Source organism: Poecilia mexicana, unplaced genomic scaffold, assembly GCF_051168715.1.
Source record: "Poecilia mexicana isolate PSO_F unplaced genomic scaffold, ASM5116871v1 scaffold_9, whole genome shotgun sequence".
Classification (NCBI taxonomy): domain Eukaryota; kingdom Metazoa; phylum Chordata; class Actinopteri; order Cyprinodontiformes; family Poeciliidae; genus Poecilia; species Poecilia mexicana.
Window position 1 is genome coordinate 21,884,647 of NW_028263378.1, and position 12,566 is coordinate 21,897,212.

At 40.4% G+C, this 12,566-nt stretch overlaps 1 protein-coding gene across 1 annotated transcript in view; it reads left to right on the top strand.

Annotated features, from left to right (window-relative positions):
- The first annotated feature begins 6,977 nt into the window (after nt 1-6,977).
- Nucleotides 6,978-12,566, top strand: part of tcf7l1b (transcription factor 7 like 1b) — a 44,903-nt gene continuing 39,314 nt past the window's right edge. The window contains exons 1-3 of the mRNA XM_014983720.2: nt 6,978-7,990; nt 8,114-8,186; nt 8,327-8,454. Coding sequence (XP_014839206.1) covers nt 7,805-7,990; nt 8,114-8,186; nt 8,327-8,454 — 387 coding nt within the window. The 5' untranslated portion in view covers nt 6,978-7,804. The remainder of the gene's footprint in view (nt 7,991-8,113; nt 8,187-8,326; nt 8,455-12,566) is intronic.

The following is a 12,566-nucleotide window of genomic DNA, read 5'->3' on the forward strand; positions in this document are numbered from 1 at the left end:
GACATTATTAATAAGCAAATAAACCTATAATCTGCCTCTTGTAATGTCATCAAACCATTACAAGGAGAACAGGTTTATTTTTTTTTTACTTTGAATTGTGTCAAATCCTATAAATGGCAGTGGATACTTCCTAATCAATCTGTTTTTGTATTATCAGTGTTCATTGGTGAAAGAAAAAATATTCTGTTGAATTGCATCTTTAACTTCGCCTGCCGGTTAAATAAAAGAACATGACCGCGACTTGCTTGAAGTGAGATCTAAATATCTTGAGCAGAAATTTAAGTCCAACACCAGGACGTTTCTTGTGTGTTATTAGGCAATTTGACGGGCCGGGTTTGGCCAGGCAGAACAAGCTGGACAGACTGCCGCAGATCTGAGGGAAGACGGGGGAATCTCTTCAACCCCACTGAAACAGCGAGGGGAGAAGATGGGAATTAGTGCTGAATTAAGCACCACTTTGATTGGAAACTGATTGACCGACTGTTGGCAAAACATGAAAGGATGACCTTGAATTCTCAAAGGCGCACATGGATTGGCACATGGCCTCTCTCTCTCTCTCTCTCTCTCTCTCTCTCTCTCTCTCTCTCTCTCCCCTTCTCTCTCTGCCACATTCTGTCTTACACTCTTAGCATCTACCAAACAGTGGCACACACACACGCACACATGCACACACACATACACACACACATACATACAAGCAGTCTGTGATAGGAACACATTTCACATAGAAAAAGAACAAAAAAGAAAAACACATACATGTGTGCTGGCACAAACACGGCTCCATCTCTGCTTTTTTCACACTTTCTTTTTTTTAAGTGAGAAAAAAAAAAAATCCACACACAGTCACGTACGACATGCCAGAGTTGTGAGAGCAACTTCAAAGTAAGGCAGATGCAGGGACAGCACCCTCTGAATAAATTTTCTGGCCACCAGTCGATCTGCCCCCAGGCTAAGATTGTGGCTGTTCGCATCTCCCCCCTGACCCCTCGTCAGCTCACTGTTACATGCTGCCTCCCTCCTAACATGGCTGTCTTACAGCGGATTGTTGGGATGTGGAGGCAGATATGAAAAGAAAAGTAAGGAAGGTATTTTATCAAATAAATCCCCCCCCCCACAAACTGTGTTAGTTTTGGGGAAGAGGCCAGATTTGGCTGATTTGATGAGCAAATCAGTGTGAGGGGCTTTATGCTAACACAGATCAACTATGTACTCTAGAAGACTGGCTGAGTGTATTCCCAACGTAAACAAAAGGTCTGCACACAAATTCCTTCTGTTTTTTGCTCTTGTCCACACTTGAGTGTTTCAGATCGTTAAAATATTGTAATGTAGCACCAAAAACAAATTTGAACTTTTCAAACACAGTAGAAAAACAAAGTCACTGACATCTGACCAGTCTGGTAATTGCTCCAAATACATTTCTAAGACTTTGGGATGTCAGTAAACCAAGAGTTTATATTACACAATTGGAGATGACATGCATTTGTGTTACTAAAAATGACCGGTCCACCAAAATGACCCCAGGAGCACATCGACCAATCAACCAGGAGGTTGCAACACAAGAACAACGTCCGAAGCTCTCTTGCTGAAGTTAAGATCAGTGTACTGGATAAAGCAAACAAAGGAGCCTGGAAAAAATGGCCTCTGTGGGAGAGCTGAAGGCCAAAACCACTACTGACCAAAGAGCACAAAGCTCAGTCTCGCATCTACAAAAAGAAAACTTGATGACAAAATGTTCTATAGAGAGAAAACTGGAACTTTTTTGGAAGGTGTTTGTCTTGTTCTAATTTAAAACGAGGACAGCATTTAAGCAACTCGCCATCAAACTGAGAGTCAAACAGAAGTGGAAGTATCAGGGTTTGGGGCTACTTTTGCTTCCTCAGTACCAGGATAACTCACCATAACTGATGGGATCAGGAATTTTGATATCTTGCAGGAGATCCTATAGGAGAAAGTCCAGCCACCTGCTGATCTACACAGAGCCTTCAGTCCAATCACACTTTGGTTCTGCAGCAGGACAAACATCTAAAGCACAGCATGTCCACCTCTGAATAACTCAAAAGGCAAAACAAAATAAAGTTTTGGAGTGGCCTAGTCAAAGTCTGGATCCAGTGATATTAATACCTAAATCCTTCCGACTTGGCTGATTTAAAAGATTTCATCCCTTGATGTCTGTTGTACTTGCTAGGTTTAGGGGGGATTAGTCTTTCGCATAGGGTTGGTTTGAACAGCTTGTTTCACCTTAATGAATGAAACCACAATTTGAAAACTGCTCCTTATTTTTAATCTGCTTATTTTGATCCAATATTAAAGCTAATTTAAACATCTGAGACAGTTAAGTCTGACAACAAAGCAAAAGCAGGATAAAAATATGTAAGTGGCAACACTTTTTCACAGAACTGCAAATGAAAACAAATTACTTTCCCGCTGAATTTAAGGTCTAAATCAAAGACTTTATGACTTTTTCAGTACAGAAAGTCACTTTGAGAAGAGGAAATGTGCACATTGTGAATCTGAGCAAAAGTACACATTTCAGATAGAACTAAAAATGTATTTTGAGAATATGCAACATGGGAAATGTGGACTTACTTCTAAGACGTCCCAGTCTTAGAAATGACACGTTTAATATGTTTGAACGTATCATTTGAACAAAAGCAGCGAGTTCATGTGGTGAGATGTTCTTTCACAGGAATAAAACATTACAGACAACCTGGATTATTTCTCACTGTACTGTTACAGTTGACAGAGAACAACAGTCTCCTTACAGCAGTGGAGCTTAGTAGCTCGGTGCTTGAACGTGTGTGCATGTGTGTGTGTGTGTGTGTGTCTGTGTGTGTGTGTGTGTGAGAGAGAGAGAGAGAGACAGAGAGGTGTCATTATTGAAGATATATTCCTGTTGAGCAGCTACTGCAACATGTTCTTATTTTTCTGTGTCGACTCGTTTTAATGCTTGATTTTGATTTTGTCAATCATTTATGAGAGCGCGGTGCATGAGCACAGAATAAATGTAATTACACCTGCAGGGACATGAGTAGTGAATTTCATTTCTGACACGTGATGTACTTTAAAGAAAAAAGAAAAAAACATATATGCATTTTCTTACATTCTGGAACATATGAACACAAGGCTGTGGGTGAGTTTCAGTCGAAGGGGTTGCACTATAGAAGCGGGTGATGAAAACATTTGAATAATGCGCTTGTTATGGTCCATGCATACTGCGGACCCCCTAAAAAGACACTGATGTGTTGCCCCCAGGCCAAGTATTCACCTGCGCGCACACATGCAAGCGCAACAATGTGTATTTCTGTGCACAAGATAACCCCCCATTACTAAAATTTATAGAAGCTGCACACTATATGTTGCTTTTAACTGAATACAAATAGACACACAGAGCATCACACACACACACGCACACGCACGCACACACACACACACAAACACACAAACACCCAGAAGGAATCTGGGGATCTAATGAGGCCCGTGGAGACGCTGCTGAATTGTCAGTCAACCTTCTGCTTGCTGACACGCAGTCAACAACATCAGTGCCTTCTTTTCTTAAACAAGAGCAGCCTGTCAGATGGCATCAGCAATAAAGAAAAGTCCCGGGTCCACTGGCGTTGGGCTGAAATAGGTGAGGGCGTAATGAGGCATTATTCTAAGAATAATCATAAAACTGCTAACTTGCTTGTGGTAAACCTTGGGAAAAGTTGCAGCGCTTCGGGATTGCACATAATTCTTTTTTTAGAGCGTTAAAGTACATCTCTGACCCATTGTTATGATTAAGATTTATGTGCAGGTTACACCACAGAAGCAAAACAAAGAGAGAGAGAGAGGAAAAAAAGTGTTGTAACTACTACTTCCCCCTGTCCTTCCAAGAGTGCTTGCAACACCAAGCCCACAATCCTGTTCCTCAAACGTCAACGTCTGTCTACGAGAGACGGACAGGAGGATCAGGGCGCAGCCGGCCTGAGGCATGAGAAATCCCGGCTGCTGCTTAGGGCCTCCAGGCCAGCAGGGGGCAGCCAAAAACATCCTGAGAGACTACTAATAAATTTGCTTCCAAGGTTTATGAACAGACATTGGTGGGTAAATACGGCAGAAGCTGCGAGAACTTTCCATTCTACTATTTCTGAGGTATAAAGTACTTTTAATGAAATGACTGGAGTGTTTTTTTATGCAGTGCTGTTTTTCCTCCAAGTGCTGGCTGAGTTATTTCACAGCTAATGACAGCTTGTGTTAGCAGAGAATGGATAAAAGAAATATTTTTGCACAACTGCTTGAAACCTAGCTGCCAGTTATTCCATTTTTGCTTTCTTTTTTGTTCAGTGCATGAAAGTTAAAATAATAAATAAATGTTACACTCACTGTAACATTACTATGTCTATAACTATATCATTAATAAAGAATACTGTTCAAACAAAGGATATTACATTTTGCTGTTTACATTTTTGTGTAAATACCATGACACAAACAAACAAAAAGTGTTTTACTGAAGGTTATTAAAACCATAAGTATTTCATACAGTGCATGCCTTTACACGAATAACATGAAAAGGCTTTTTAATTCTTCAAAGTTAAATTTTTTTAAAGATATTAAAGAATTGACAAAGTACAAGTCGTAAATGTACAGAAGAAAAATATAATAGTTTAAAAAAGGGTGTGTTAATCAGTTTATAGCTCTGGGGCCCAATTCAGATTCTGCTTTGGACCCAACAAAAGGCTCGTCCAAACTGGATCAGAGTCAGACATCTTCTCCCTCACAACATTTGCAGTCTCTTTATTTCCTTCCCTGTTTTATCTCTGGGCCATAATGGGAAGGGCTTAACCCAGGTATTAGGGCACAGTGTCTTTCCCCATACAACACAGACATGCAATTTACACAGCAGTGTGTAATTTAAAGTTTTATCACTAAAAACCTGGGCCAGCGCTGATTAAACAAACTGCGTCTAGCTGAGTTTAACCAATAAAGTTGGAGTGTAGCAGTGTTGAGCAGAGGTTGTGAGTAAAAACGATATAAATAAATCATTTTGATTCCTTTAAGTGACTTGTGTGATCTTCACTTAAATCCAATAACAAATCCTTTGTCAACAAGCTAAAGCGGCTAACGTTGTTAGATAGCAGTGACTGCTGAACCTTCGTTTAACTGGATGACATTTAATGGAGCATAAGACTTTAAAATTTAACATTTTGAAAAGGACTGACAAGAGGGAGTCTGTGTGCACAGGACGTTCCTTATGGTTATCACAGCATCAGTCCATATCTAATATGGTTGCAAAACACTATTTACTGCTAAAAATCTAATAAGCAATGCAACATGAATAATGCAGAGCTGAAGCAAAAACACATTTTATGACAAACTGTGAATCTAGAGTATTAAATGTGCAATATTCCAACGCTACAGTTTATAAAATCAAACAAATATTCTATTCCAAACATTTAAATCAATATACAAAACATATTTAAACAATAACGTGAGGTGAAAAATCACAGGAACATTTGAGGCCTTTGCACAAATAATAGCCTCCTACAATTAAACATATTTACTCCACACTGCTGGATCTAGGGGGATGTTAAACCCTGGGCTGGAGACGGTTTAGGTGCCCTAATCACATGGGTTCCCAACAAAGTGGCATGTTTTCAGGAAATTTCTCAATAATCGCAAAAAAAAAGAAAAAAAAAGAAAAAAAAAAGACTCAAAATGTTACAGTAATTCATCAAAATCAAAGACGGAGGCAAAATACACATACATACTGTGGGAAGCACTGATGAGAAAGAGAGGAATGAAGAAAATAAGGCATAAATCGCGACTTATAACGTCACCGCAATATTTACCAGTATTAAGACTTTCTAATGCAGTGCAGCCCTTCTGGTTTCTTTCATTGTGGGTGGGAGGATTAGTCAGAGGTGGGGCTTTAACATCATCCTTCTCAGATAGTTGGGCTTTGGTTGTCTACGTGAATATTCCAAAAACACAAGTACTCGATTCATTATTAGCATCATGGCTTATTCTAAACTGCCTGTATGTATGAATGTGTGCATGCGTGGCTGAAGGTTTTTAATTTCAGAGGGCATCGATGCAGCTGTCAGCAGAAAGTTAGCTTAACATTGAAGTTGCTCATTTGAAAACAAACCAGCTTGAAAACAGTCTCTCCTGAAAATGTTGTGATTTTAAATAGCTAAAATCTGCTAAAACGTTGCTGCCAGTCTGACTAGCTGCTAGCCTTCCATGGAGCTGAGTGTACTTGCTTTTCTGCAAATTCACAGTTTGCTTATTTATATATCTTGTTCCAACTTTTGACATGATTTTCCTACAGGTACTAGTAAATCACTTACTACTTCAATAAATATGAGATATCTCTTTAATGAAATTCTTCTTAGGGCCATGTAATGAATAATAAGAGGAAACACTTTTTTTGGTGGTTTTGAACACACACACACACACGCACACACACACACACACACACACACACACACACACACATATATAGATAGATAGATAGATAGATAGATAGATAGCATTTATTGTCACTGAACAGAATTCAACGAAATTTCCATTGCAGCTATATATATATATATATATATATATATATATATATATATATATATATATATATATATATATATTTCTACAGGTAGTTCTGATAATCACTTTAAAGAACGCCACTTCACAAAATATGAGATATCTCTTTAAGTGCAGATGAAATTCTTCTCAGGGCCCCTTTAAAATCGTGAGCCGCCCTGTTAATGAATAATAAGAGGAAGTACCAAATCAGCATTATTATTATTATCATCATTATTATTATTATGTAGTTGTAGCCACTGCGCTTGCAAGTGTGTGTGCGTGTGTGTGTGTGTGTTAGGGGGCGGGAGGGGGTGGAGGTAGGAGGTGGGTTGAGGGTTAAGAATAGCTGATCTGCATGCTGCTGAATGAAGTGTCGGTTTTCAGCGCTCTAAACTCCTCCTCTACGGACGGGGCTGCTGCTTTCCTTCCACTCGGAACAACCCAAGTAGTTTTTCGGAGCGCACTCTCCGGCAGCAATGTGGAGGGAAGGGGCGAACAGTTGAGCAGTTTTTTCTTTTCCCCACTCCCACTTCTTTTTGAGTTCTCCTTTTTCTCCCCCTCCCCTCCTCCCCCACCCCCCTAGTTTTGAACTTTGCGTGTGTGTGTGTGTTTTTTTTTATATATATATTTTTGGTCGTGGAGGGGGAACACAGCGCAACACTGTTCAATAAAGGGAAGGAAAGCAGCTCTGCGACGCGTGTTTTCTTTTTTTTTTCCTGCTGTTTTTTTTTTCACTTGAGCCATTGTTTCTCACGCATGGATATTAAGGAGATAAAGTCGGACGTGCTGCTTTCTCTTCGGTTGTAGTTAATGCTAGCTCTGTAAGGAGGAGAGCATTATTCCTATTCCTCAGGAGCACAAGAGCTAAAAAAAAAAAAACACGTACAGGGACCACAAGTTTGTCCGCAAGCTGCGAAAGAGGCGAAACTTTGCCAAGTTGCTGCGCATCCGGCCGCAGAAGCCAAACATTTATCGATATTTTTTTTCCAACTTTAATTTTTTTCTTCTTCTCTTTTTAACTGTGGATTATCATCACAAGCCTGGTCATGGATCACGGAACCAAGTTCAGAGGATGAAATGGGAGTTGTGAAACATGAACTATTGTAGTTAGTTCACTCCAACCAGTGGCACGTTTTGGACTGTACGCTGAGAAAAGAAAAAACAGCTTTTTGTGAGTGAGTGAGTGTGTGTGTGTGTGTGTTTTTCTCCTTCCTTCCTTTTCGATCCTTTCCACCCGGGTGCCAAAATGCCGCAGCTGAACGGAGGCGGCGGAGACGATCTGGGGGCCAACGATGAAATGATCTCGTTTAAAGACGAAGGGGAGCAGGAGGAGAAGATCTCCGAAAACGTCTCCGCGGAGAGGGACCTGGATGACGTGAAGTCCTCCTTAGTGAACGAGTCGGAAAACAACAGCAGCTCGTCAGACTCGGAGGTAAAACAAACAAACAAACAAACAAAAATAAAAAAACGTTTGCAAAATTGAAAAGAAAGTGGCTTGCCAGCTGGAAAGGGGGGAGTTTTAATCCATATGCATGCATGTCCTCCCTTTCTGCAGCAGGCAGAGAGGCGCCCCCAAACCAGACCCGACTCAGAAAGTTATGAGAAAACAAGAGATTACTTCGGTGAAGGTAAAAAATAAAATAAAATAAATAACATTCGCGATTCCGTGTATTTATTCATTTTTTTAAGTTATGGGGGGCGGAAAAAAGTGAGAAAACGAGTCGCTTTTGCCTCAGCAAACCCTTAAGTTTTCCCTTCTCCTCTGCAGCACTAAGAAGACAGCAAGATGGTGGCTTTTTTAAGAGCCCTCACTATCCGGGCTACCAGTTTCTTATGTTTCCTGACCTCACCAATCCATACCTATCCAATGGTTCGCTGTCTCCCAGTGCAAGAACGGTAAGTTTCCCCTCGTGGGATATTGTGCTCTCTGTGCTCATGCATTCTCTCAATTCTGTCATTCTCTACAAAAAAGAAAAGAGAGACAGAGAGAGAGAGAGAGAGAGAAAAAAAGAGGAAAAACAACTTTGGCCGTGCGTGAAAGTTCCTTGTGCACTGCCAGACCGCCATATTCCCTCCAAGTGGCCTCTCAAGGAGCAGTACTAACTACCTCTTTGTTCTTTTAGGGGGTATAAATTTCTCCCTGCCACCCACTCTTTGCAAAGCCTTGCATTTGAACTTCTTGTTGTGTATAGAACTCAGATTTATTTATACATTTTTTTATTTGAAAACAAACAAACAAAAAAACATCCAAAAAACACTTAATCCTCCCCTCCAACGGCCTTGCCTTAATATTTAAGTTTTTATTTTTTCCTATATTTCAGAACAGAGATGGTCTCCTTTCGATTTCTAATTGCAGAAATCGTTGACGAGTCAGGAAAGCCCTCTGTGCAGAAGTAAAGCAGTTGTTCTTGTGCCTGTGTCCTGCAGTGGCAGCAGCATAAAACCTTGCAGTCCGGTGCAAGAAGACTTTCGGTGTCCAGATAGGGCCGACGGTCTCGAGCAGAGTGTTGTTGACGCAGGGTTTTGCTGGGCTGCGTTCACTTGTTGTACGATGGTGTTGCGCTGTTTGTTTGCAGAGGTTTTAAACTGATTATTGCATTGGTTTGTCTGCCGCATTTGTTTTTAGATGTGTTTTTTTTTTTTTTTTTTAAGTGACTGGACGTGCAGCAAGTTTGGTAGGAATGCTGCCTCCAAATATTTGGGGTTTATTAGACAAATTCTAACTTGGAGCTGTGCAAACTTCCTTGGGTTAATCCCTGTGTTCCTCTGAGCTGGTCCGACTCCCCCCCCCCCACACACATCCCAATCCCTCCCCATTCCTCCACCAACCTTGTCACATCCCCTTCCCCAAAAAAAAAAAAGAAACGAGTACTTTCGTTAAAGCCTGGCAGGCATCTGACTGAAGAGACGCCCCGCCGTCCCCATCCCCACCCCTCTGTCTCCCTTTTCACTGTTTCAGGCCCACTCACATCGCCTCCCCGCACCTTCCATTCAATTAGAAAGGCGTTAGTTGACCATTGTTATTCTGAGCGGCCTTGATGGCTTCATTGGAGGTCTCCATTGGGGCTCATTAACTAAATGGCTGCCTCTGCTCGGACCATGTGATGCGTAGTTGTCTCTTGTTTTGTTGGTTTTGGAGTTTTAGAGGAATACCAGCAAATAGGTAGGCGTGAGCTACGATTAAGAGCTGAACAATATTTTTTTTTCTCCCCTTCTACTTTCTTCCCACCACTTTTTTTTTTTTGGAGAAGTTCAGCCTTTTGGTCATTAAACTCTGGATCACATCTTGTAGAGCAGCTAAAATCCATCCAAGTGGGTAGATATATATATATATATATATATATATATATATTTTTTTTTTTTTCAGACAGAACATCAATACACGTCATCTGAATTATAAAAGGCTTCCAAATATTGCAGCCAAGCAGGTTTTTCTTCTTTTTTTTTTTTTCTTTGCAGCTGCAGTGTTACAGGCTTTAATATGGTGATGATGGCTGTGGTTTGATCTGTGGTTATCATAAATTATAGAGATAAGTGCTCAAATCTTACTCTTAGTCTAAATCTGTTGTGTGTTATTTTCTGAAAGCTTTACTTCTCACCTTATTTCCATTTATTTTGGGGCTGATTCCTTTTTGGACGAGACGATTTATGATTTAAAACAGCTTGGGAACTCCTGGTCAAATTAAAGTAACTATAAACCATCTTGTGCTGGAAGCTAATATTTATTGGAGACATGTAGCCAGGCTTCCCTAAAGTCGACTGCATAGAATACAAAAAAAAAAAGAAGGAACGAATGGTTGTCAAAGTACGAATTTACACATGATTGATATAAAATCTCCCTGGCGAGCGTATCCTCTAGTCATGTTCAAGAAGATTGAAACTATGAAATGGTGAAGGGTGGACACCTACCAGCATCTGTTTCTATTGATTTCTTGACTGAAGATTTGCTGTGGAATCTGACACACTATGACCTCTGATCAAGCCAAAAAACCAGCTGCTCTTGCTGGTGGATATTGTTCACAAGGTCCTCTGCAGTCTGTTAAAGCGTCATAAGAAGCCTCACGTTGTGAATATGACATGTTTTTGTTTATTTGCTGAGAAATGCAGTTCATGCATTTATTTATGTTTGAGAAAGTCGGGTGTTACTTTCCGCTTTGACGAATCAACAAAGCCAAGCAGACAGCCGGACCCCCGAGTCTCACATCCAAAAGTAACGATTTCAAGCCTTAGAAAGTCTCACGCATGCAATATATTCTGTGATACGTCTTATTCTGCATTAAGATACAACAAAATTTTGTACTTTTAATCATTTATTGGCCCGTCTGTGACTTCTTTTTTATGGTGTATAATTATTTAGATAGAAATGCAGTAAGGCATTAATTTCTTACTCTTTTTTTTTGTAAGTTAGCATTGGAAAATCTGGTGTTATTTGACAAATTTACAAGGTCAAGGCAGTCATTCGACAATTCGAAACCAACTTTTCCAATAAACATGACAAATTTTAGGCCTTAGGATGTATCTTAATATGCTCGGTTTTTCCAAAAATACCTCCTTGTGTCTTCCATGGTCTTTCATGCTGCATCAATGTTGTGATTAACTGAGAAAAGCAAAGAAGGGATTACTCTGTTGCATTTGTTGTAAGTTTGGCGTCTGAAACCGGATTCTTCGGTCTTTGTTTACATCACATATTACTTTTTAATTACGTTCTAAAGTTAACTTATTTGGGTTGTTTTTTTTTTTTTATTTGAAAATCCTATAATTCATGAAAGTGCACAAACTTCTCAACAATAGTTGCATTCAACAAACTTCCAGAAATGCTGTATTCAGAAGAGGCACATAACCACATTTTCTTGTCATACACTATAAATACAGTGTAGAAAAGTGATAAATCATTTCTTGGCCCCACAGTAAGACAGTCGGTTATAAAAATGACCAAAACGACATAACTGTGAAATAAGGAAGGGGCAAAATGAGCATCATGACAATATTTTCCTCTTTTTGTGGATTGTTTCTAAGGAAACCCTGTTTGATTACAGTGTTTGGGTCTAAAGCAGGGAGAAACAACAAACTGATGGAGAAATGTTACTAATCTATCCTTACCTCAGTCTGTCTCTGTTTTTTTTTGTGCGTAAGCCTCTCACTTCCTCGTGTTTGCGTTGGCTAAAGCAAAGTTTAAATTAAAACGGCCATCTTTGTAGCTCCGGGCAACGCAGTGAATAATTAGAGTCTTTTCTAGACGTATAATCCTCCATATTTAAAAAAGAGAAAGAAAATGAGGTCAATGGGACAGAATGCGCTGACTGTGTCAATCATCGCTGTGGCAGAAAACAAGCAGGCAGACAATGGCTGGCATACTTAGCGGTCGTCTTGAGGTCTCCATATTGCCCTGCCCTCATGGCTTAGTGTGAATGCAATGCAGTGAGTGTGATTGATGAGAGGCTCATGTTGGAACCTTTTTAGACTCGCATTCCGGGGTGCCGGGGTGCTGTTCAGACCTGCGGGTCTTCGTCGCAGTCCGATCCGGCTGCTGAAATTTTTACAAGTTGGCCTGCACCGGCACGTCTGTCCGGTGGCTCACTTAAACCCGCTGAGCTCCACGCTTAAATTTATCGCCGCATCACCACTCTTGTTTGTGAAAAATGCGGAGATTAGCTGGAGAGATGGGTGCAAACAATCCTGGCGCTTGGCAAACACTTTTTGGTATTGCGTGGCTCGGAAAACCCTGCTGGGACAGAGAGGTTTGTTTTATAGGCTTCGGGTGGTATGCGGTTGTACTTGTGCTGCGTGAGACGCATTAAAAGTTGCGTCTGTCAACCAGACTGTATGATTCATAGCAGGCAGCAAAATCCCAAGTTCTTTTTTTTATTCAAGGTGGGGACTGATACTTTTTTTTTACAGCTTTGAGTAAATAATGTCGTAATTGAACGACTCCATTTGTTTTCGTACGTACTCTGCATGTATGTGCTCGCACCTCGGCCTCTCTTACGGTTTTCTGGTATCGTCACATG